The 26,264-nt window shown below is 50.5% G+C and overlaps 1 protein-coding gene across 1 annotated transcript in view; it reads right to left on the bottom strand.

Moving 5' to 3' along the window:
• Positions 1-26,264, bottom strand: part of CSMD2 (CUB and Sushi multiple domains 2) — a 290,338-nt gene that overhangs the window by 27,356 nt on the left and 236,718 nt on the right. The window contains 13 exon segments of the mRNA XM_074162076.1: positions 1,697-1,870; positions 2,635-2,808; positions 4,084-4,278; positions 4,587-4,772; positions 10,065-10,253; positions 11,198-11,344; positions 12,070-12,258; positions 14,065-14,178; positions 14,945-15,025; positions 18,711-18,856; positions 20,576-20,753; positions 23,920-24,108; positions 25,567-25,776. Of these exon segments, the coding sequence (XP_074018177.1) occupies positions 1,697-1,870; positions 2,635-2,808; positions 4,084-4,278; positions 4,587-4,772; positions 10,065-10,253; positions 11,198-11,344; positions 12,070-12,258; positions 14,065-14,178; positions 14,945-15,025; positions 18,711-18,856; positions 20,576-20,753; positions 23,920-24,108; positions 25,567-25,776 (2,172 nt within the window).

Consider the following 26,264-nt stretch of genomic DNA (forward strand, 5'->3'; position numbering starts at 1 on the left):
CCATCAGCAAAAGTCCAGCAGTTTAGCTGTACGGCTGCCAAAGCCAGAAGCTGGAGGGGAAGATGAAATTCCCACAAAAGATCCATAACACGTTTGACTGCCAGGGCTGGACTATACCGCAGGGATGGGAATTTATTCCTTATGCAAGCTGGTGACAGGTACAGGTCTAAAAAATGCGAAGCAAGATAGCCTTTCAGTGCTGCAGGAAGCAGATGTCAGGTTCTCTGAGGTACTTCTGAATACGATTATACATGTTTTTGAAACAGGTGATGGATTCTGTCCCAGAAAAAAAAAAAAAAGGCTCCCCGCAGTTGGCATGGATCAAAAAGACCCGTTCACACAGAGGAAGCAACTGGTGCAGGTTTAAAGAGAAAAATACCAGGACAATAGAAAATTATAATGTGCTAACACACACAGTGTCCTGAGCTGCTTCAGAAGCAATAAAGCCTCAAGGCATCTAATTTCAGAGCCCACCAGTGCTCTGCTTTAACGACATTAAATTTATGATAACCATAAGACCTAACGTAGTGTAATAACTTCCAAGGCCGACTTCTGCACGCGAGACACCTCCACACATCTCTGCACAAAAGCCTGGTGGGCTTCCAGGATGCCAGCATGAAGCAGAGCCAAACAAGGGCGCTGCACAGGAACCAGTGCTGCACTGGTCAGAAGGCAGATACGGACGAGCAACGTTCAGCTGCTTTGTTCTAACGGGTTTGGTCCCTCCCGAAAGAAACGACACGAGTCACAAAAATGGATGTTTAGAAAATCCTGCATTTCCATAAATCTGCCTGAGAGCAGGAGGACATCTACCAATACGATTTCCCCATCCAAGGTTAGTACGTATACGCTTGGCAGGTAAAAGTGAATTAAAACTTTCTCCTCAGATGGAGAGGAGGGTAATTCAAACCTACCTACGGACCCACAGACAGCCGTTCCAATAATTCTTTTCCTAAAAAACTCATGCAGAATCCCAGACATCCTCCAAGTTTTGGAGTCTCCACTAACCTTGACCACTTAAGCCTGTTTCTTATTTTCAGGCTGGAATCCGCATATTCATTGATTTATAGGTCATTCCTTACATCCTATCTTGCTGCTGTTATTGTGCCTCCGCACAGAAAGCTCTGAACTGGACAGGAGAGATTGGAAGCAAACAACTGGAGAATCACAATATGAAATACATTGTCCATTGATAAGAAGATGCTTAAACTTATTAACATCTTAGAGCTCTAGAGACTTACTTAATTAGCTTATTTACTGGAAAGATAAATGAGCAGGTTGTACAAGGTGACTTGTGAATGTGGATCAGAGGAGAAGGACTGAAATTCATAGAATCACAAAATGGTTTGGGTTGGAAAGGGCCTTAAAGATCATCTTGTTCCAACCCCCTGCCATGGGCAGGGACACCTCCCACCAGACCAGGTTGCTCAAAATTCAGCACATGAAAAACACTGCAGAAAAGTGGGATTTACAAGGCAGAGGGAAGCAGAAAAACAGCCAAAATCACAGCGTTGCCGCTCCTGCCACTCCTCAGCTCTCTCCTGCGTGAACCCCGGGGATGCTCGTGCAGCACACGCACTGTGTGGGTGCAACACCACTGCACGCAGCCCGGGTGTGCGAACTGAACAACGGTCTTTACACGTGCCCTTGTCCTCTGGCTGTCACCAGGGCTAAAGGAATCCCACCACATACTTACGCACACAGACAGGCGTCTTCCCAGACCAGCGGTGGTCCTGCTGGCAGATCCGCACCGACATCCCGATGAGGCGGAACCCGGGGTTGCACTGATAGACCACGCTGCCGCGGTAGTTGTAGTTCTCCCCGTTGATCTGCCCATTGACGATGGGGCTGGGAACGCCGCAGTGCCCCGCTGCAGTGGGGGGAGAGAAGGAGAATCACCCAGAGCCCGTGCCTGCTCCTCCTGAAGTCACCGCACACCCCCCCGGCTCCCCCGTGGATCTGAATTCGGGACTCAGCAGCCATAAATAAAATCAGGGCAGCAGTAAAAACAACAGATCATTTTTAAAGCTCTCCAATCTCAAAACACCTCACATCTACTGAACAGTCAGGAATCAAAGCCCGCTTCCTTTTTATATCTACTTAAACCCCTACCGCTTCAGTCGCACCGAGTCCTCGCTCGGGTTCCTTCTTGAATCAGCATCTAAAATTCCTTTTCCCTCCTGAAACGCCATCAGGACATCATAGAATCATAGAATCATAGAATGGTTAGAGTTGGAAGGGACCTTAAAGATCATCCACCCCCTGCCCTGGGCAGGGACACCTCCCACCAGACCAGGTTGCTCCAAGCCCCCTCCAACCTGGCCTTGAAGTCCTCCAGGAATGGGGCAGCCCCAGCTTCTCTGGGCAACCTGGGCCAGGCTCTCACCACCCTCACAGCAAAGAAGTTCTTCCTGAGATCTCATCTCAATCTCCCCTCTTTCAGTTTAAAACTGTTACCCCTCATCCTATCACTCCACTCCCTGATCAAGAGTCCCTCCCCATCTCTCCTGGAGCCCCTTTATGGACTGGAAGACCATTACAAGGTCTCCCCGGAGCCTTCTCTCCTCCAGGCTGAACAACCCAACTCTCTCAGCCTGTCTTCATCATAGGACATGACGGACTCTCCACACCTACCCAGACACCTCACTTCTGCTCCGCTCCAGAGCCCGTTGGCCATGCACTCCCGCACGCGGGACCCCACCAGGGTGTAGCCGGTGTTGCAGGAGAAGATGGCAGTGGCCCCGTAGCTGGTCAACGTCCCGATCTTGTTCCCGTTGGGGGGAGTCGGCAGGTCCCCGCAGGAGATAACTAAAAGAGACCCCAAAGGACAGTGAGCGAGAACAGGCAGGGAGATGCGGTTTTTTTTAAAGCAATGTGCTCAGTGACGTTTACCACCACAAAGCTATTATTGAAGTCAGAAATGAGGAGGAAAGATTATTAACTGGCTAATAACGACGATTCAGAGTTGTGTTACATGAGGTGACAAATATAAGTGCTATTAATATTTATGCTTCAGGACGCGGGGGACATACTAAAGACAAGACTGACTAGGAAGGATCTATAGAAGTTTTTCACACTTGCTGTGTTTTCCTGCTTTTAACACAAGACTATTTCCATTATTAACCCTTTGCTAGACACAGCCGGGAAGCCCGACTTCCAGGAAAGCCATAAAACGGCACCAGATTTCCAATTAGAAAGTGACACGCAGCTTCTCCTGACACCGGGACTTCCAGGACAGAGCTGATGTGGGGCCAGCCCCACAGAGGACACCCGGCCGAGAGCTGGTTTGCAGCAGGGCAGCGCTGGAGCCCGGCCAGGAGCCCCCGGGAAGGCAGCCCCCAGCCACAAACCTCAGCTCTTTTATTTTCTCTACCTTAAAGATCCACAGAGCCTCCGGAGCTTTCGCACTCAGCAAGAAATCAAGAGCCTCACGCTGGGTGCTTCTGACCTTAGTGCATTGCCAAGATCCTGTCACTTGAATTTAGGTGGCAATAACGCTGAAGAAATAAAACGAGGTCAGGCTCGCGCTCCCGGATCTGGCTGAAGAACTAGCGGGGGTAAAACTACATCTGTCACCAAAGTCAGCAGTTGCATCTCGAGAAACAAAGGGAGGCAGGAGGGAAGTGAAAGCTGCCATTCTGTAGGAGAATTTTTTTTTTTGCCTCTGTCTGCACTTAGAGAGAAAAAAAAACCCCTCCACCTTTGACAAAAGGAAAGATCCAAAGCACAGCAATCATGTCAGGATGACGGAGCGAGCCGCTTGTTTGCCAAGAGTGTTTTTTGATTTACAGGTGACACTGTCACCCTCGTAAACTTGGCGTTTGCATAAAATTGGAAGAGGTTAGGTTTTAAATCAGAATTTTTTCTTTTCTTTCTTAAAAGCAAACTTCAGAGCATCTGGCACCAGTGACAGCCAAGCTGCTGGGGCCGGACAGAAACAGATGAGCTCATGTGCTGGAGTTCTTGCAGAATGGTTTAGATTAAACCCAGAATGGGAGCAGCAGGTGACCTCTCCCTGCATCCAAACTCTCTTGGATCAGACCCGTTTGCCCCGGTACCGCTCCTGACCTTCGCTGCTCTTACTTCTACAGGTGGGCATGGGTTCGCCGATGCTCCACGTCCCATTTGCTTGGCACCTGATGACCCGCTGGCCCGTGTAGTAGTAGCCGGGGTCACAGATGAGCATCAGCTGGGCGTTGTAGTGGTACTGGATCTCGTAGGTCAGCCGCCAGCGGCCGTGCTCAACCGCGATGCTGTTGATATCGGGACAGGCGACAGCTAAAAACCAGGTGTGGTGAGTCAGGGGAAAGAAATGAGACAGAAAGACGTTAATAGGTGTTTAACTCCTATTAACTTCAGGGCATTTCAGAAAACATGCTGGTTTTTTATGAGGGACCAGTATTAGCGTCTCTATTTTATAGGTGGGAAGTGAGACACCATGAGAGGGGGCACCGGACCCAAGTTACGCAGGATTAGAAAACCTGATGTCCTAAATACTGCACCTGGGAGGCAAAGTTGGGCATGCTGGGGCTGGCAGACATTACTGAAGGGACTTCCAAAGTCCCCCGTGGGCTGCAAACACTCACCCACGCACTGGGGGGGCTGGTTGCCGTTGCTCCACTGCCCAGCCTGCAGGCACTCAGTGCTGGGCTCCCCCCCGGGCTGCAGCTGGAAGCCCTGGTTGCAATGGTACATGGCTTTGGTTCCCACCGTGTACTCCTTGCCGAAGACAACGCCGTTCTTTGGGGCTCTGGGAACTCCACAGGAGAGAGCTGGGAAAAAACACAGCCGAGAAATAAGTCAGCTTCCAATTTCATCAGGGATTTGTGGTAAGTGAGCTGAAAGCCCAGATCCCCAGCTCCCTTATTTACAAAACGCTCCAGCACCCTGTTGAACCCCAGAAGCTCCAATAAATGCCCACTTTCACAGAGAATGGGATTTTCAACTCCTGCCTATCAGTGGCAACAGCAAAGCCAATGCTGAATACCAATTTCTACTGGAAGAGACTCTGGCTCGCACTTCCTACAATATCTGTAACACAAAACGCATCAACACACTATTCAGAAGTTTTCACACAGAGATAAAGGATCAGATAGCAATAACGGTTTGTATTTACAACCCACAGCAGCAACAAGCCAAACCCCCTTTCCAGCAGCACTTCTGGATTACATAAGGCAGCAAATTGTGTAATTACGTTGTGGCAGAAGGAAGGCTAAATTTAGCATTACAGCTGAGAAGGTAAGGGGGGGTGTGTGTGGAATTCAGGGGAAAAATTGGTAAACAGGCACAATGCCAAACGGCTGCTCAAGATGGCAGCACTTTGGAGAAGATGCTCTGCGAAAGCATCCTCCGTTCTGCAGCCAAACAGGGCAGGAAGGGGACAGGCAGGTCACAGAAATACGAGCAAGAGCCAAACACAGACAGACCGGCATCACGTTCATTTGTGCTGCAGGAGTTTGCCCAGACCCTGTTTGAGCCCTGTCACCCTCTTTCCTGCTGTTGGGAAAACCAGCGCTGGGGTCTGTCACCCGGAGCTGTGTTTTTCTCCATCAGCTTTGGGAAGAGCTGGGAAACCAAATCCAGACTTGCCTCCAAACACACCCCATGGGTTCCCATCCCTCTCCGAGTCTTGGCTGTGGGGGAAACCACCTCGCTCGGGCTGGAGATGCATGATCTGTGCAGGCATGGGGTGAGCAGCCTGGGACCTGCAAAGCTGCCACTGCGAGGCCACCAGCCTCTTCAGAGCACGCAGAGACGAGCAGAGCCTGCTAGCAAGCGCTGATTTGGAGGCCAACACCTAGCCCAAACAATTGTCCGCATTTTAAAAATGCTCTAAAGGAAATCCATTCCTTCCTGGAGTAGCCCAAGCTGCTCCCAGTCAGCTAATGCACAAACTGGAGGCTCAGCCGGTGTCTCCTGAGCCACATGCTGATCCTTCAACACATGTTCACCTTCCTGTTATTCCCTCTGCACGCAAACAAGGGCTAGAAAATCAGCAACCTTAGAAAAGTTACCTTCTGGTGACGTGAACCCCACTGAGAACTAAAGAGGAAAGACTAAACTTACTGTGTACAGCATCAGCACAACCACTGGAACCTTCTACCACTCAAGGTCCAAGACGCTTTTATCCCACTCCTGCCACATGAGTCGGCCAGAGCCCCAGCCTGGCGCACAATCACACAGCACCCTGCAGATGCTGGTGTTGCTAATAGGTGTGAGTAATTCAGCAGGCTCGTATTAGCACGATCAGGCATATCCCTGGTTGAAATGATAATCACACGTATGTCACTTCATCGAGCTAAGGAGCTTGGCGAATCTCTCTACAAGGCTGGGTGTCTAGACAAGCAGCCACGCTGAATACCAATTTCCTTCTGAGGCAAAAGAAGACAGGACCCAGAAAGTCCTACCCTTTCCCTTCCACCTGGCAGTTCATTAATTATTTACTTTCTGATGTTGCATCCAACCAAAGGGGCTGGTGAGAAAGCCGACCCCCTTCCCTTCCCACTGCCCCCCTCCTCCTTTCTCTGTTCAATCCTCTTCTGCAGCCTGATGCTTTGCCAAAACTCATCACCTCTATTTGCCACCAGGAAACGGGGGCACAGGGACCGACAGGGAGGGACACCGGGAGCGAGGAGAGACCGGGGCCAGCCCTGCTCCAGGTCACCGAGGCCGAGCTGCCACTTGCCATCGTGTCCCTGCACAAGGGAAGGATGAATTCCCGCTGCCCAAGTCCTGCCGCCCAGCAAAGCTCCCTTCTCCTGCCTCTCACGTGCTCTGTTCGATCATTTAGAGTCTTTCCATCGCATAAGCCTTGCCCTGATATAAAAAAAGTTAGCATAACACTTCTGGGCCAGATGCAGGAAACTAAAGATCTCATTAAGGCACCAAAAATAATAATAAAAAAAAAAGTAATCCTCTTCACCTGCAGATGGTCAGGCTGTGACATGAAGAAGAATCAGACAGGGAGAGCCACCTGGGGCTGCCATCTCTGCTGCCCTGCACCCGCGGCAGGATCCCTTCTTCCCTGCAAATCCGGTGTCCTTGAGCACAATGTGGTATTAGTAAGGTTTTATTGTCTGCATGAAGCAGAGAAGGTTGATTTTTTGGGGTGGCAATAAACTTGCCATCTGCTCCGAAGAGCATTTCTGAGGCTCCAACTGTGGGCACTGCAGCCCACCAGAAGCAGAGGAGACGAAAGACAGTAGATGTTCCAGGGGAAAGCAAACCAGCGTCTGGCAAAGAGAGCCCTGGGGAGAGCGCGGTCCAGGGAAAGGGGAGGAGGAGCCAGTTATGGGGGTTCAGAGGTACAAAAACTCCGTCTGCGGGAAGATGATGTGCTAGGGAAAGGGACAGAGGCTATGAAAGCAAATCTGCAGCTGGGATTCCAAAAACAAAGCAGCTTAAAAATAGGCAGCGGAGACAGAAAAGGCGCATTAGATCATCGTGTGTTCTCCCCCATTGTGCCAACGCAAGACTGTTCCCCGCAGAATATTCTCTGCTGTTTCCATAAATGTCACCTAGGACAGAGCACGTAGTAAAGATTATTCAGAGGGGGTCGGGAAGGGGAAGAGGATTATGTGCTGGCAAGAAGGAGCTATGGGAAATGTCATTTGTTAACTAGACCATGTGTTTACGGGCCCCCCCCAATTCCCCTCCTCCTAGCACAGCTGATTGTGTGAGCCGTTGATGCAGTGTTACGGATCGAGCTCCCAAACCTCTGCCATGCGGTCCTGGCCACCAGAAAGGATGAGAAATTGAGTACAGCCCAAAACAAAAGGTTGCCAGTTGGCTTGGAGAGCCATGTAAAAGTGGGGAAAAAAAAAAAAGGATGTTGGATTTTCTGTAGCTGAAGCGGGCAAGAAGAGCAGAGCCAGCCCCGGCTATCGGCTGCTGGAGGCCAGGGGGGGGAGCTGCTCCCCCATGAATCGCTGCTGCTCACTCACCTCCCACATCCATCTCAAGGCACTTGATTGCCACGGGCCAGTATTAAGATTCCCGATGTCAATACGGGCAAACAGAGAGAAAGGGTGACTTTCCCAAAGGGGTTATTTCAGCCTCAGGATCTAACATCGCCAGCGAGCTCTCCTCCCCATGGGACAGAGACAGGCTCTTCCAGAGGGACATCCAGCACCACGATCCTGATCAAGCTGTTCTCTGTGTGGTCAGTGGGGACAGACACACCTCTCCAAAGGGGAAACTGGAGCAGGAACCTACCTGAAATGCTATGAATTGTCCCCCCAGTTCTTTCTCTGTTGGCGACTGCCATGGAGTGGCACCATGGGTTGTGACTTTCAAGCTCCTGATGTGTCACGCACGGGGTGGGAGCTTGCTGAGACCCCCAGGAGATGGGGTTAGTGCTTCCCACATGGCTCCCACAGGAATTCCTGCTCCCAGGGTCTTGGGGTGCTCAGTAACACCGCAGGAGCCCCCGTTTCCAGGTCAGGTAGTGACAAGTCATGGATGGTCTGGCTCTGACTCCTTCCCTGGTGGCCTGGGCACCAGCCCTCAGGGACTAGATTTTGAATCACTGCTGTCAGGGGACACCTCACCCAAGCAGATCCTCTCCCAGCCTCCCCACACATCCTCCAACTCCTCCCTACCTCCATCTTTAAAATCCACTCCCCACACACCATTACACCTCTTGGAAGTAAATACAGATTTTTGGAGCCGAACAGGGCAGGAAAGACTTAGCAGCTTTTGTACCTATTCTTGATTACACGATTCTCCTTCAAAAAGATGCAGTGCATCAGAGAAATTCCTTACGCCGGGCTAAGGATTCGGGAGGCACAGTTGCCATGACAGCCCCTCGCCTGCCGGTCTTGCTGCGCGCTTCAGCTGCTCGTTCCAGCACTCGGCGTTTGCCCCCATCCCTGTTATCGTGGAGGTTAAATCACTGTCGGAGCTTGGGCTCAGGATCCCAGCTCCCCCTTGCCAACGGCGCTGGGTGGCAGGGGTTTGCTTTACTGCTTTCCACTCCCCTTTAAATAAATACAGCCTTGAGAGGGCTCCAAATGGACACAAGCACCCACGGCACAAACCCACCCTTTCGGGGCAGGGCTGTTCGCACCCCTGTGCCATTTCCAAAGAGACGAAGTGATTCAGGAGCACAGAAGACATTTTTTTTTTTCCAAGGCTCTTTGGCACTTCCCACGCTAAATAATCCTGCTTTTCCTTACGGCTTGGACTGGACAACAATGCAGACACGGCACTGAGATTTTGCCTATGCTGTCTCTGTTCCCTGGCTAGTTTCCAGGGAAGTCAATGCAATATTAATCCCCAGTGCTCGGTCCCCTTGGAACACGGATGAATGTTCAAAGACACTGAAAGGCTTCATCAGAATAAAGATGGGCATTTTATCAGCACAAAGGAACAGGGCTGATTGGCGGATTGAGAGAAAGGTGCAATCAGAAAGCGAACAGGGTGAGGAAGATGAAACAGCGCAGAAGCGAAGCCCCCCGGGGCACAGTGCCCTGTCCTCCCCTCCCACGCCTGGAAGGAGCCATGTGCTAAGTATGGTATGTCATAAAGATTACGGTTAATTAGGAGGACACGTGGAAAGAACAACTAACATGCCTAAATCTTATATGAAGCCAACAGAAACCGGGAACCATCTGAATCCTAAAAAATTCCTCATCCCCCACTGACTCGCGCAGACCTAAGACAGCACTTCCAGAAACACCAAAGGAAATTCTAGTCACTAAAACCCAGCGGGACCCGTGCTCCTGCCAGCCTTTCCAGATTTTTCCAGGCTGTAGTTTCTCCCAGCCTTAACCAAGGCTTGGCTGTGCCTTTGCTGAGAGTTCAAACACCTCCAGCAGCAGCCTTTGCACAGATGCTTTTTTCTCCCCCATCCAAATGCTCCCTAACAGTTATTCCATTCCCTCCTTGCTCATTGATTCCCAAGGACCTGGATGTAAGAGTAACACGCTCGCTGCCTACCCGCAGCCCAAAGCCTGTTCTCAACAGGGAATTGGGGGAATTACAACGGGTTTTTATTTTTACGTTTTTCTCAGTCTTTCCTAGGACGCCCGGATCCTCTCAAGGCTACGTTTGCCCGCTCTCACCTTGGCACAGGGGGATCGCTTCGTTCCAGTGGAAGTAGCCCTGGGGGTGCTGGGCGCAGGTGGTGGTGCTGTGGCCAACGAGGCGGTAGCCCGTGTCGCAGCCGAAGCGGACCGTGCTGCCGGGGTGCAGACCCGTCTGGCTGAGGATCAGCCCGTGGGCTGGCGGCTGCGGGAGGCTGCAGTAAGGAGCTGGAGAGAAGGGCAGAAGACAATAAATCAGTCACTGGACGGGCAGCATCCAGACAAATTCCCTTCCCTTTCTCAGGAATTACAGCGCATTTACCATAACCTAAGGCTGTGCAAGAAACAGAGAACTTATGATGGATAAATACAAAGTCAAAGGGAAAAAGCGCAGGGCTACTATCCAAGTTTCACTCGGCTCTAGAAATAAAGACTAATTTCTGATAATTAAATATTATTTAATTCATTTACTGAGTAAAGTCATTATTTATTTATGTCACGCTGGCAAGTTCTCAGCCCAGTTTTATAACTTCCATTAATTAAGATTTGCTAAGTTCCAAAACACGGTAATTTGTTTTAAGGAATTCTCAGCAAACATCCAGCATCCGGCAGCATTTTCGTTCTGAACGAGCAACCCAGACTCCCTGGTCCTGCCCCTGCGAGGGCAGCGGCACAACGTCTGAGCAGGAGCACAAGGTGTTTTCAACACTTCACAGCAAATGCTGTAACACCGTCAGTCACACCCAGGTTGTGTCTCATGCTCCAAGCAGCTCCTAACACCAGCCCTTATGTTTTGTGATGTTAATCTTCAAACATCTCCAAACGGCCTCATTGCAAGGACACAATAATTTAGTAGCGCAGCAATATTTACTGTGAATTGCACGGGAGGGGTTTCATTCATCCAGAGCCACCATGTCTCTGGTTATATATTCTGGTAAATTAAGAGTGGTTGAGAAAGCAGCCAAAGCTTCCAGGTTTCTGCTGGAAACAATCCTGCCTTCCCCAGCCCCACCGGCTCAGAACCAGCCCAGCTTTGTGCCCATTTCCCAGGCCTTGGCAGCGTTTGCCGACACAGATGGCCCCTGCCCCTCCGCAGCGATGTCGTGGAGATCCTTAGCTGAGGGGATGGCCGCGTTCCTGGCAGAGACATCCCGCCTCTGCCGTGGGCTTACCAGAGTAGCGGATTTTGAAGCCTTTTCTGTTGTAGGCATGATCAGAGGACCAGCGGAGATAGACTTTGTTCCCGCTGCTGGTGACGGTCAGCGGGGCAGAGTAGTTCCCACTCAGCGACAGGAGCAGTGGGCTGTGGCCAGAGGGACCTGGAAGGACAACGGGAAGGAGGAGAAGTCAGGGCTGGCACACACAGACAGTCACTCCTGGGCTTTATGGGTGCGTTTCTGCAGAAGGAACGAGCGTATTGTGGAATATCACCACGAGTCCAGCAACGGCAGCTCATGCTCAGGGTTTTTTGTGAACACGAGTCCCAGCGCAGACACCTGGGTCCTGGGACACTGACTGTGAACAAAGCCCAGCTGATTGCAGTAAGACCAGGACTTTGCTCCAGGCAGCGTGCCTTCGGCTCAGGTCCCCATGGGGAACCCCAGCAGCGTCAGCAGAATTTGTGTTCTGTGTCTGGTTGCAAAGCTGCATCATTGTGAATATTGACAGATCCCCTCTCAGGTCATGAGAACTCACAGGCCTAGAAAATCTGGTCTGCGTGGGCTTCAGGGATGAGGAGTCGCACCTTCTCACCTCATCCCTTCCCAGCAAGCTCTGCTACTATTTCTCCCAGGAACTTGCTAAGTCCTGCCCCTTGGGAAAATACTTTAGAGTCATCCAAAAATCAAATCATTGATATTTTCTTATCCAGACAATCAATGAGCATTAGGAGGAGCTTTCTTTAAGTCCAGCAGAAGGTTACAGGCGCAGTGGTGGAAAGTCTTCCCCAGAGAGCTCTGCAACAGAGATTAACAACTAACGGAACTCTGCCATTTCTTTCCTTTCCCCTCAGCTGCTCTGCAAGTCACAGCGGCAAATCTCTTACCGTCAAAGATTTCAAACTCATCATACTGCTTCTCGCTCAGGAAGTACTCGATGGTGAGAGAGATGTTATACCCAGGCTCCACCTTCACCACCCAAGAACAGGTCTGAAAGTGGGGATAAGTTCCCAGGAAGCTCTGGCTGAGGATGACACCGGTGGAGTCCGTCATCACCTCATTCATGGGACAGTGCACTGCCGGGAACGGAAGGGAGAGACAATAGCAAATGAATTTTCCTATTTTGCAGAGGAAGGAAGAAAACACAAAGTACTGTGGCCAAGGTCATCGGTCTTGAGGAGCTAGGTCAAGGCAAAGCACAACTCCCACCCATGTACATCACTGCACCCTCGACCCTTGGGGCTCACGGGGGATCCCCAGACCCTGGCGTAGGCTCTGAATGAAGCTCGCTGTGTTTCCACAAATCCCACAAAATTGCCATGTTTAAAGATAGGGGCAAAAAGCAACAATAAAACCGAACAATTTCAACTGTCTTTGCATCATCTCACACCTCTTTCAAAACAAACGGCACCGCAACCAAGCAACTATTCTCCACTTACAAAACACTCCCTGGGAATCCCTGGAAACTTCATTACCCGGCTTAGAACAAGGTGTGGAACCACAGGCTTGTCCCAGCTCACCCACGGAGCTGTTAACCAGCACATAAAAACTCCAATTCCTTTCTCTAATCACTACACCCCATTCAGCTTCTGAAAACATTAAATCCAACTGAATACACTAAATAAAGCGGCCAGCAAAAACACCCCAGAAGAGGAGGCAAACACACAAAGTGAGCAAAAAACATAAAGAGAAAGGGATCTTTATTTATCCATAATTGTCACTAAGGCCCAGTGCAAATGCTGCACTTGTATTAATAGAAAACAGCCAGAACTATCCAGAAAGAACAGTGTATTCTTTCCAAATCCTTAATCCCATCAGTGATTTTTTGACCTCTATAAATTGGTGGCCAGATGTAATTTAAGCAGTCCCTTTACCCCCAGGCTAACAACCATCAGTAAATAATTGAATGACCTCCCTTTCTCTCCTTCAGTTCGTGCTATTTCAGAGAGAATAAAGCTACAGAAAAATATCCCATTATATGGTAAAAATGTTCAGATAGGAGGGAATGAAGGAGATGAAATAATCACGGCTGGAGTGAACAAAAGTACCAGCAGGAATCCAGAGGATAAATAAGGTAACATGGCAGCATGGAAACATCTCTGGGATCCCTCCTGAGCGGCAGCGAGGTGTACAGCGCAGCCTGCTCGGGGCTTTCATTTTTTCTCCCACGTACTACATCCTGTGGCACTGATAGCGAAGCCGTTCCTCGCAGGATCGCCGCGCCGGAGGGGCTCTCTGCGCCGCAGCCTGCTCCTCCTCTGGCTCCTCGTGTATCACTGGCAAACTGTCAGCGCAGAATTCCTCCTCCCCTCCCAGCGTAAGAAGGACATTCGGGTGACTGTTTTAATGACTTGGGGAATGCAGTCAGACACACGGCGTGTCACGCCTCTGCTCAGTCCCTCTGCAGGGAAGTACGAGCTTAAAGTGCCGTCCTTAACTGGGGGCTTGGGGTATAACCCAGGGGTACCCGACGTGTCCCCAGGCAACACGGAGACCCCGTAAAATCCCCGGAGCCAGCAAGGGGTGGAGGAACTCTCCCTGTCATTTATCAGAGCGTGGCTGCAATGTCACCCAGCAGATCTCTCCCCGTTATTTGGTGGTTGCTGCTGGAGCCCAGCCAAGGTGTGGGACCCGAGGTGGGTCAGGAGAACAGCCCTTCCCTGCACAGAGGGGTCTCACCGCCCTCCTCACAAGGTCCTGCCAGGTGGTTTTGCAGTACTGGGACCCTGGAGATATGAGAATTAACCCCAAAGATACAGTGTGTGCAAGGAAAGCTCCTCCAGCTGCCATCCAGCTGGCTCCCTCCCTTCCCAAGCCTCACACTTTGCAGCAGTCTCTGGGTAGGAAGCTTCGGCTGCCACCCTGGGCACCCCCAGCTTTACCTTCACATGTGGGTGGAGGTCCTTCAAACTGGAGATGAGTGCCTAGTTTGCAGGTCAGGATTTCATTTCCAATGAGGGTAAAGCCGGGAAGGCATCTGTACCTCACTATGTCACCTACGGAGAGACACAGAAAAAATCCTGACTCATGAGAAGGATCGATTCCTTAAGGCTGAGCCGTGCCCTGGGAAGAGGGTACCACGGGGGGTACCTCTCGCCCCCCTCGACTGTGCCTCTGGCACGGCCGTGCAGGAATAAAAGGTGTAGAAAGGCCCGCTGGAGCCTCAGTTGGGATAAGCTGCTGTCGTGCCGCTGAGACTATTATGATTTGTGCAAGCTATTTCAGGGGGAGACTTCCCTCAAAGAGAGCAGACGGCGAGAAAAAGATGCCTTAAAAAAAAAAAAAAAAAATCACGGCTACTTCACTGGTTGCAGACACACTTAAAAGGTGGATGTAACCCTGAGGAACAGCTAAAAATACAAAAAGCACAGTCGATATGGGCGAAAGGTTCTCAAAAAAAAAAAAAGAATAATGGTCTCTAGGCTTTCACATAACACTTTGTTTGAAACACCTGAAAACTATTATTGTGGCAAACATTTCTGAACGCTTCCGAACAAGCTCAGGGCTTTCACAAAAGCCCAACCACTTCTTCCGTATTAACAGAGAGGAAAAGCCTGGGGACAATCGGACCGATGTGACTCCGTGTGAATGTCAGGTGTTGAGAGAGGTCACACACAACCTGCCCACGCCACACGCAATCACACGTGTGAAGAAGTGCCCTCAAATCCCCGACAGGGGGTGACAGCATGTGTTTGTCCTCCTGTGGGCGCTGCCAGCAGCTGGCGAGGGGGACGGAGGGCTGAAGGGACCGGGAGGGGGTACCTATGTTGAATTCCTCGTTCTCAGTGATGATTTCTGCGTTGGGAACGACGGTTGGTGGCTGACACCTGAAGAGCTGGTAGGCTGGAAGAGAGCAAAGGGAGAGCGGTAGATGTTAAGCTGGGGGTGAAGGCAGCCACGGCACATCAGAGCGAAGCACAGCAGGCACCGGAGCAAATCCTCCCTCCCCACAAGTAGAAGGAATTTCGAAAGCACAACCAGCCCTTTTTCCCCCCTCCAAACCCTACAGAGATGGCTCCAGTTACTTGTGCCCCAAAGCAGCTCCCGAACGATGACCGATGGGTGCCGACGTGAGGCAACTTGACCAGCACCTTCTGGGATACTTAGAGAGAAGATCGGGGTGACCTCAGTGAAACGAGGTCGATCACAGCAGAGAGAGAGTCTCGGGCTGCTCCAGCACGGAGTAAATGACAATAATTATTCAGAGAATTTCATCCCTACCGCCTGTCCTTGAACAGAGATCGCAAAACTCACTGGTTTATTTTTAACTTGGAATTATGCATTAATTTCTTCTGCAAATAATTCCAGGAGTGCTAATGTTTTCCAGCTGCAAACCCTTTATGTAGCTTGCAGTTCACGAAGTCCCCTATGCGAGGGTGATGTCAGTGCCTCACGGGAGGCAAAACAGGGCAGACCTTGTACTTTTTGCCCAATTAAGCGTTTTTTCAGGGGTGCCATGTGGCTTAAGGGGAAGAGGGCATCCAGTCGAGGAGCAGAAACAATTCCTTATGGCTCACGCACCTGACCAAAACTACTGCAAATAGCAAATTTTCCACCAAAAATTAAAGATCAGCTAACACTGAGCAAAACAAATGCCCTGCTTACAAGCATGGGGGTTCACAAGGCTCCAGCACCGTGCTGCTTATGAAAATAAACACACAAGAGCTGTGAGCACGGCTAAATTGAAAAGATGGTACCGGGAACCAAATGAATATTAATGAAAGACATTTTCTGCTATTTGCTCAGCACTTCTCTGCATCTTTGCTCTCCCCGCACCTGACCCTGGACAAGCATAACTTCCCCTGAAATTTATATCAGCCCTTTAATTTAAGATACCGGAGCTCAAGCTGCCACTGAATATTAATTCTTACTAACTCCACGCTGTCGAACTCTTCACACCACGGCCAGGCTGGCCGTATAAAGCCCCACCTTAATGAGGCTTATGATGATGCTTAAATACACGTGTACAGAAGTAGATGCCCCATCGTCTCGCCCCAACTTCCCCTAACCTGCAGTAGGATAACACTTTCCCAAAAGGTATGTGGAAAAATGTGATGTTTGGCGGTCCAGGAAACGGGCTGGAGGGAACGCGGCCGCTTCTGGTTAACCTGAGGGATGGGCTGATGTACCCCATGTGTAATAAGAGGAACAAACAAACACGTGCTACCACAGTGAGCTAAACTCAACCAGGGGGGTCAAAGGAAAGTGCCAGCTCTGTAATTCGGACATTCAGCCCCTTCTTTGCAACCGCCTGCGGGAGAACAGAGGAGGGATGAGCTGGGGGAGCCCAAACACGGGATGGGAGAGGGGAGGCAGCGGGAGAGAACCCTTCTGCTACCCAGCAAAGAGCCGTCCCAGGAGGGAACACACTTAAGTGCAATCTTTTAAGCAGAAGTTTGCCAGTGGGGGGAAGAAGGAAAGGAAACCTCAACAAAAATTTAAATTAAATGCTATTTTAAAAGTGCTTGACAGCATCTATTGAAGTGGAAAGATAACCCAGCATTTACAGCATTAATCTCCACTCCTTAATGGGCCATATTTCAATAGAGAGGTGTGATTAAGATGGCTTCAGCATATGGGTGATACAGCACCGGTAAAGCTCCTTTCAACAGCACATCCATTTGTTCTCACCAGGACAAAACAGTCCCGTCCTTGAAACCACACTGGGACCCCCTTGAGTTACTGTGCCATAAAACCCTTTCCCATTGCGCTCACACATCAGTTTGTGCTGGCACCTGAACTAACCCGTTTAATAATAGGTGCAACATCATCATTTTTCAAGGGACACTATGGAATCTTTAAGCTCTGCGAATCATTCTTTTGTTTCCCTTCCTCCACCCTAAGGAAACCTCTCTTTGCAGGCATTTAAAGGGGCCATGGTTCTCTGACATGGTGCTGATCACTGCACGGGAAAAAGACAATTTAAAGCTGAAGGAGGACGTCTCCTCTGTCCTAGATCTGCCAACATGCAGACACAGAAATGAAAATATACATTGCTGTAGATCCCAAGGAAACTGCATTTCCTGCAGTCACACCCCAAAGGGCGATGCCAAAGATTTAACTGACTGCACTGCCTGGGTCTGGTGTGAAAATTCCCCCCCTTTCTCCCACACCTTCCTTGGTGTGCAAGGCGAGCCTGGGGAAGACGGATCTCACCCTGGAGGAAACCACCTCCATCACTTCAATCTTTGGGGTTAGGCTTTATACGAAAGTCCCACGTATAAAGGGAACAATAAGCCAACACCTTAATAAAAGGCCAAGCAGTTGTGAGAGTGCCCAGCTGGTTAACGGGTTATAAACGACCGCTGGCCTCCACCGACTCACACCAGCACCGACCCCAGACCTCTCACCGTGCCCGCGACTGGCTTTATGCCCCACATAAACCATAAGCTAAAGAAACCTCAGTATAAGGCGCCATCAAGATGAGAGAACAGCAGCATATGCTGATGGGCTCAACCAAAGCAATGATAGCGTCTAATTCATATTGCAAAAGGAAGCATTTGCTGAACTGCAGCAGTGTTTACATATTGCTCATTTCTGAGCCAAACTGCCTAAACCATAATTTTTTGCATAACTGTTATATCCGCGCCATTGTCTAGGAATATAAATCTTACAGTGCTTTGCAGCAGTAAACCAATTCCCTCCGAAGCCCAGCAAACATTCTTTCCATTCAGCCTATCTGTATAACACTTGCCTTTCGGAACTGAACATAAGCCAAGACACTCTGCACAGATTCATCGTGTAATTCGTGTAGGACTTTGTTGACTTTGTCGCCAGCAAATTACCGAAGCGAGGGGAGGTCTCCATTCCCACTCTCCAAAATCCCAGCACTGCCGTAGGAACTTGTTAGCTAATCCAATTTAAAAGTTGGGCTCTTGTTTAGTGGTGGAAAGCAAATGCTCTCATTTCCATGTAATACCCAGCATCTCTCTAGCTCGAGCTGCACTCGCACCAAAGAATCCCCAAATAATTTGGGGATTTACAGGAACTTTTTTCCTCCCCTGAGGAATGAAGTCACCTCTCAGCTGGAACACAGCTGCCAGTTAAAACAGGCCACTGAGATGACCCAACTGGTTTAGCAGAGCGTTGGAAAGAGAATTCCACATCCAGCCAGCGCTGCAGGGAAGGAGAGTTTTAGGTAAAGAAAGCTGAGCTACCCAGAATGGGACCTGCCACGGAGAGGCCGATATTTACAGGCATCACCTTGAGAGAGGCGCGGGGCTGGCACGGCTGTGAGTTTGCAGCCGCTCGATCTGTGCTTGAATTATCAGGATGTTACAGATGGATTTCCACATCCCACACAGACTCTGCGACCACTTGCCAGCGCTCGAGTGCGTAAGAAACCTTCAATCTCAAACCTCTGAAAACTGGGCCCCTTTGTGGAAGATTTCAGGTAAAAGTGGGGTTTTTTTTACATCTTCTCTTCCCCAGAACTAGACCCTCCCCACAACAAGCCACAACCGACCCATGCCCCGACACATCCCGTAGGCAGGTATAAAGCTCGTGCTGCTCAGTAAACAATACAGACCGTAGAAATAAATGGCAAAAATCCCTCCGTTGGCTGCATCGCTGTGGAATTTCATCAGGACCTGGTTAGAAGAGCTTTGGGCTGATTTCTTAGGAGAGTTGCCAGTGAACACACCCAGCTGGGGGGCTGTTTGCTGTGGACCATCCCTAAAATCGTATGTCAGAAACAAAAGAAAAGAGCATTATTACATGTCTTTAATCCTAGGCAACAACCATCCTCCTACACCGCATGCACAGGCACTCCTCCATGCTCTTCCTTCCTTCTCCTCCCTTTTCTACACCTATATTGCAGTCTCAGCAGCTCCCTGGGCAGCTGATCTGGATCCCCAGTCCCCCTCCCCACTCCGTTGTAACCAGGATAATCTCCTCTGGCAGTGCAGTGCTCACCCAGTAGACAATTACAAACACAGATTTCTTTTTTAACCTCCAAACTTGAAGAATTAGGGCCAGTTTTCCGATGGAGTTTCACCCCGTTTGCACAGCAGACACTGAGATATTTTGAAAGTCAGGGACCGATCGAGTGCTACAGGCTCAAGAATTTGGCCAGAAGCTCTTTGGTCAGAGCAGCTGGGTGTGCTCCCTGCGCTGGCTGACGCTGATAATATGCCATTTCTCTTCCCTTCTCCAAATAGGAAAGGAAGATCCCAGCCTGTGAGGCTTCGGGGGTGAAGAAATCAGTGCCACCTCATTAGCCGCAGCAGAGTTGTGCCCGTTTTACATCAAAGGTCACAGTTCCCAGTTGCTGCTGTTTAAAAGGCAGCTGGGGGTCACAGCCGGTTCCCAACGCCCCCCCGGGCACTGCCTGGGCAATCTGGGAGACGAGCGGGGAGCAGAGGGCTGCGCAGCTCGTGTTGGGAAAGAAAAACCAAAAGAGGACATTGGTCAACAATTTACCAGCGGCTTTTTCTTCATTGAGCCTCTATCTGTAGACAGGTAGCCAGAGATAAAGTGCAAAAGGAATAAAAATGAGCCCCAGAAAATGTCTATCAGAGAAATCAGAAGCGAAAGGCAATTCCTATTATGCGAGTCCGGACAAGATTCATTTCAACTAAATTTAGCTTGAGATAAAGACCCTGTTTACCATTCATAAAGTCTCCTCTGTAAAGCCCCTTAGGCTTCCCAAGAGATGGTTCCTTATTCCATCCAGCAGAGCATTTCAGAAGGAAGGGCCAGGCTGATGAAAGCACCCAGCAGGACGAGGGGGGCTCTGCGGCCGAACACCCTCCCACCGCCGGGGACCCGCTCGGCATCGCCCGACAGCCCAGCGGGGCAGTGGCAACTCAGTGGGACCATGGCTGCTCATCCCGGGCACTGCAGGGCGTTGTGTTTCACTTTAAACTGCTGATGATCCCAGAAATTAATGGCAAAAAGAGACCTGTAAGGTCTTACAGGTGCTGCCGTACGGCCAAAGTTGGGACTGCTCCTTGGGAGCTGCACAACAGCGAGGCAGAAGCACCAGGAAAGCCAAGGACTCCCCTACAGACTCCCCTCTGGACACAAAGGATGACATTTCCCTCACCTGGAACGAGCAGCCCCATCACCCACTGGGCATTCCCTTCACTGACCTCGCAGTCTATGTCTCCGTTTTTCAGGAACAGAACATTAACTGTGTTTGGAGACAGTCACCTTGTCCACGTTGCCAGCCCCTTGCAGCACATGGCCATTAATCTAAAGGCCCTAGCCTATTATCAAGAGCCCAGAGTTAAAAAAATCCCAAATCCTCATCCCAGTGTCCCCAGAGGATGCTTCCTTGCGCTCTCAGACACAGCACCACCCACGCACGGTGGCATTGGGTGCTCTATTTATAATCGGCAAGAGCATCTTTACGAGCGACTCGTTCAGTCCTGACACCTCTGCCGTACCCACCAAACGGTGATGAAGTCATTGTAGGGCTCCGTCTGCAGCAGAGTGAAGTTGAGATGGATTCCGTATCCCACCGGCACCGTGAGAAGCCAAGTGCAGTCCTGGGAGTTGGGGTACTGGTTGGGGAAGCCAGGAGAGTAAACTGTACCATTTTGGGTGGTGACGTTCCCCCCACAAGGCACTGCAGGCAATCAGACAGAAACACAAACCTAATGCAGAAATATCCCCCAAAACAGTGACGCTTGAAGATCCTCCATTTCCCATTTTTCTTCGGTATAAAAAGATAAAAATTCTGGAGGATCCAGCCCCAAAACTCAGCCTAGCTTGCCTCGAATAATTCCTACCTGTCACAACTACATCTAACATTTCCAACTGAATTCCAGCACAATCAGTGCAAGTGCTTCAGAGCTGAAAGGAGGCTGTCAGGGTGTTTTGTACAGATGTGATAGCCAGGTGCACAAATAAACTCCATCTGATGCCCTGGTAAGAGTCTTTGGGCTCCACCAGCTGTCTGCACCCAAGCATGGAAAATACAGCTCCTGACGAGATCACACCAGTGGGCAAATCTCTCCTCTTGTTCGTACAGCCCAGCCTGGACCAGAACCACCGAGCAGCTGCCTTTCCACTGAGCACATCCGAGCAGGGGGGAAATGATGATTTGTGTGACAGCACCGTCCAATTCATTAATCAAGACGACAGTTCTCCTGCACTAGGTATCTCCCAGCGCCAAATGAACTTGCAAACTGAAGAGAGGCAATTAGAAACAGCAAAAAAAGGTGGGGGAGAGAAAGATGACATCCTGCTGCAGGCAACGGGAGGGCCTCAGCAGGTCCCTACGTCTGACAGTCCGTGTACAAGCACCAGCTTCTGCACCTCCCTGGCAGGGAAGTTCAACAGAAACAATAACAACATCTGCAGCGTGTTCCTGGCAACCTGCAACAACCAAAGGCACGGGGTAAGTGCAGACAGTGTCACCTGCCCGAGCCAGCTCTGCTCTAGAGGCCACGTAGCTCTATGTTAAGGAACGGATAGAGTGTGAGGAGATGTCCCCAAAGCCCTCCTTGGGGTCAGATGAAGAGATAGCTGAGAGCTTGTGGGTGAGAATTAAGGGACGGGCCAATATGAGGGACACTGTAGTGGGTGTTTATTACAGGCCACCTGATCAGGATGGGGAAGGTGATGAAGCCTTTTACAATCAGCTCAAAGTAGCCGTGCAATCGCAGGCTTTGGTTCTCGTGGGTGTCAGGAGGATGGGGCCAGTCTCTTTTCAGTGGTGCCCAGTGACAGGACAAGAGGGAACGGGCACAAACTGGGACATAAGAAGTTCCATCTCAACATGAGGAGGAACTTCTTTGCTGTGAGGGTGGCAGAGCCCTGGAAGAGGCTGCCCAGGGAGGTGGTGGAGTCTCCTTCCCTGGAGACATTCCAAACCTGCCTGGACACGTTCCTGTGGGACCTGCTCTGGGTGGACCTGCTCTGGCAGGGGGTTGGACTGGATGATCTCCAGAGGGTCCCTTCCAACCCCGTATCATTCTGTGATTAACCAGTCCTTGCCTTAGGATAACACACCCTCCCTCCCCACACGACTTACTGATTCCGGCTCGAGTGTTCAACACTCACTCTTTTTTGAAACTTCTACCACCCCGGCCCTGACTCGATGTTCCAGATGTGGGATTAGAGCCGGGCTCCGTATATTCCCTGCCTGGTTCTGCTCTGCTCACTCACGTGGCCCGTCAAGCCGAGAAAAGCATGTGTATTTCTGTAACTCCATACACTCATTTTCTGAAACGAGCACCCAAGGAAGCTGGGGGGCCCAGTTCCTTTCCACCCTGCAAAGCGGCAGCCAGCCTGCTGATCACTGGAAAAGCTCCCCGGAGCGCTGCTGGAAACCTCGGTTCCTGTGCATTTATTTTAGAATTACATCTTCTGTTTTAATTAAAAGGGCTTTCAGCTGTGACCTGTATGGGAAAGGTGAGGTGGGTAGCCTAAGGCAGAGAGCCCTCACTGCTTGCTGCTATGCAAAAATGGACTGTTTAAGGAAACAGCTAGAACAGGAAAGTTTCTGCATTGACTTTACCAGCACTAACAGCCCACCAGATGTGCACACAGAGACAAAAAGCAAATGGTCCCAAACGTACCTAACCCCTCATCCCTCTCTGCTATCAGAAGTGCTGAAGAGCAAGAAAGCTACTTAAAAACCACAATAAAGAAGGAACAATCGGATGGTTGTAGCTGGCAGGGCTCATGCCTGAGGCAGGTAAGAGCATAATCCTGCTACCACCAGCCCCTCGCCCTGCGAGCAGCACCCAGCCGAGCACGGGACGCTTCCCAGGGACACACATCCCTGGGGCATGGCTGGGGTCAGCGAGGGAGCAGCTGAGGACTTGGTTCTTTATGCTTTGTGTTCTCTGGAGTTCAAGGACTTAGGACTTAAAAGAGGAAAAATACCAGTGCACAGCTCCTGCAGACCAAGTGCTGTAAAGAGGCTGGGATAAAGGTCAGCGCTCCTGGGAAACGCGGGGGGAAAGCTTCAATAAACAGCTCTGAACTTCTCAAGGGTTCACACGAAAACCTTCTAAAGCAAACCACACAAAACTCAGTCCTCTGGCCCAAAGGATGAAAGGCTGAAACAGCCCTGTGGGGGGCTGAAAAGAGAATTTGGACATTTGAGCTTCGATGCCTAGAACACAGACCTACTCCTTCAGCCTGCAGGGTCCTCCCAGCACATATGGTCTTCAGAAGGGAGACCACGTTCAAGGTTACTGAAGAAGTCCTATCCAGATCATTTTTGAGATGCCATCATTGCCCTACTAAGGAGAACTGGACTTGGACACAATCTTCCCACACTAAGAGCCTCCAGAGCCACAAGGGTCTTGTACCAGGGACTGGTTTTATTTACTGATGTTAAATCAAGAGAAGCTGAACATTGCTGAGGAAATAAAGCAGAGAAGAACGAGCATTACAATCACCCTGGACTGCTTCCTTCTGGAAGCACATCAGCAGTGAGACTGCCAGCTAGAGCCAGTCCTCACCCGTAGCACGAGGTTCAGACACATCATCTCAAAAGGCGCACCTTGGTTTTAAGCTGTTCAAAATGTTGGCTTTGACCAGGCTGAAACATGTCGAACATCAGCTCACGGAGAACATGCTTCAACACCTCAGGGGCTGAAGCTTTATTCAAAACACACGTTCCCTGCCTGCCTCCAGCGATGCTTTTGTTTCCAGAGAAATTTTCAGCCCAACGACAAGAAGACGATTCAAAAGGAGACCAAGAACAGAGAGCTGAAGCCTTTTCTCTCCCCAGAAAGGCCCGTCCGGGGGCTCTCGGGGTGACCCCAAAGCCATACCTTCACACCTGGGCAATGGGTGGTCCCAGTTCCTGTTGGTGCCGTGCTGGCAGGTCAGGACGGGGTGGCCGATCAGCTGGTAGCCAGGCAGGCACTCAAAAGAGATGGACTGGCCAACGTTGTAACCGGCTCCTCTGACAACACCATTCGCAAAAGGTTCGGGGTCAGGGCATTCCTGCAGCTCGTAGGCTGAAAAAAAATACAAAAAAACCAAAGAGGAACGTTTCATACTTCATATTTTCTCACAAAAGCAGGAACAGTCCACTCCCTGTGCTGCTTGGCTACTTCCTCCTCATACAATGACTTAATTGAAGGAGATAAACGTTAACGAACCCCGCACACATCTGCATAGAGGCGGAGGGAAAGCCCTGCTGCTGCTTTGCTGCAGCCACGAGCCCCGGGGTCGGAGCCGGGACTCACAGATCACCCCGCACTTCACTTCCAATTGGGAAATCTGCCTTGTTTTTCAACAAAACGTGGACAACCCTGATGACGAATGCAAGTCAATTGGTTAACATGTTCCACCTGGCATTATAAATTATTGGTCAGCCTTGCTAGAGCTAATTTGCATAGCAATTTCCATGAGATTACCCAGAGTGCCTCAGAGAGCACATTCCTTCCTAAATTGTGCAGCAGCGCATGAATTATATGGTGCATGAACAGGACAGCCAAGACAAAATTAATGTTTTCAATTAAGTATGAGTAGCGGCTTTTATTGCTATTTCTGGGAGTCAGCCCTTTGTCAGTCCTTGGCTGCACCACACGGCTGGAGACACACGCTCCATCTTCCCCACTCCTCACATCTCTCTCCCAGGCAGTGGCTGGACCGCTCGGCTCCCAGCTGCCACGTAGCAAACCCCATCCTAATTGTGTTCAGCCTGAAGTACACGACCTGCCCTGGGCATCCTTTGCCCCTTCCTGGTGCCATATGCCAAAGGCAAGTGGACAGAGAAGACCCAAAGGTTTTGCAAAAACCCTCATCAAGCTGGAGCTGTGGATCAAGCAGAGCTAAAAGTTCATGTTCTCTTTCAACCGGGCAAAGATTCATGTGGGGAGCCCCACTCCAGCACCCTCAGAGAGCAGCATGTCCAGTAAAAGGAGCATTTCCAGAGACTGGGGCAGCTGCTGCTCAGAGGACATCATGTCCCCAACGGTGGAGCTGCTGGAGGACTCAGGCTGGCCAAGAAGGTTGGCACCTCCGTTGCCCCGTCACCTCTGTGCCCCAGTGCAAGGCCAGGCTGCAGCTCACGATGGGTTTGAAACTTCAGCTGACACTGAAAAGCAGCTGCAAAATTCCAGAGCATGTCCTCATGGCTGCTGAGGACTCTTCTCTTCGCACACAACAGCCGACAGAGCCAAGATCTAAGTGAATCTGGCTGGAATTAATTCAAAGGCATTTCACTGTCACAGAGCACTCTAGGAACACTTGTTATTTGCCGTAGGCATAAGTCCGGGTGAACAGATCCCAGTTATTAGGATTAAGCATGGCCTTCATGTAACACCTTTCCACTCATTTGGATTAAGTCCTCATGAAATTAATTCAACAGAAGAGCAACAGCCGTGCTGTCTGCCCTCTCTCCTCCGCCCTCACCATTAGCACCCAGGGACAGGATTGTCCCACTGCTGCTCGCTCGGTGGCCTCCCTACCTTGGTATTCCAGCTTGAAGCCCGGCTTGTTCTGTGAGTGGTCGCTATGAAAGTAGATGGTGGTTTCATGGGACGTCGAGAGGAGGGAGCCCGGGATTTCGGTGCCGCTGAACCGCCCGATGACGTTACTGGTGTCGTACGGCCCGTTGCGGATTTCCACAAAGTCATGATTGGGCTCAGTGGAGAAGTTTAGGAATTGGATGTGAGCACCTGGAGAGGAGGAAGGAACAGTTTGCCTCTAAAGCTACACCCAAGCCGTAGCACATCTTCCACCTGTGGGCAACCAGGCACCCTGCTGGGGCTGGCCTGGGGAGGAGCTGAGCTGGAGCCGGGCAAATTTCTCTCTTCCTAAGGGCTGGGGAGATGCTAATTTTGAAAGTGCTGATGCCTGTATGAACTCCAGCTGAGGTAGGACATAATCCAGCACAGGCTTCGGTCACTCGTTACATTTATAAAGGGTGATGCAACTGGTGATGTTTTATGGCTATTACAAATGTGAGTGGTTAAGGTGGGGGAGTAGACAAGCACACCAAGGGAGGGTGTTACAGCTCATTCAGAGGTGTGCCCACAAATCCATATCCATGCTACACTCCATGGTGACCCGTAACCACCTTTTGAAAAAGTATTTATCATTTCATAGCACCATATAAATGCATCTTTACCAGAAAGCGTGACCAGGAGGTCAAACAACAGAGTTT

This window comes from Numenius arquata, chromosome 21 (genome assembly GCF_964106895.1).
Source record: "Numenius arquata chromosome 21, bNumArq3.hap1.1, whole genome shotgun sequence".
Lineage (NCBI taxonomy): Eukaryota > Metazoa > Chordata > Aves > Charadriiformes > Scolopacidae > Numenius > Numenius arquata.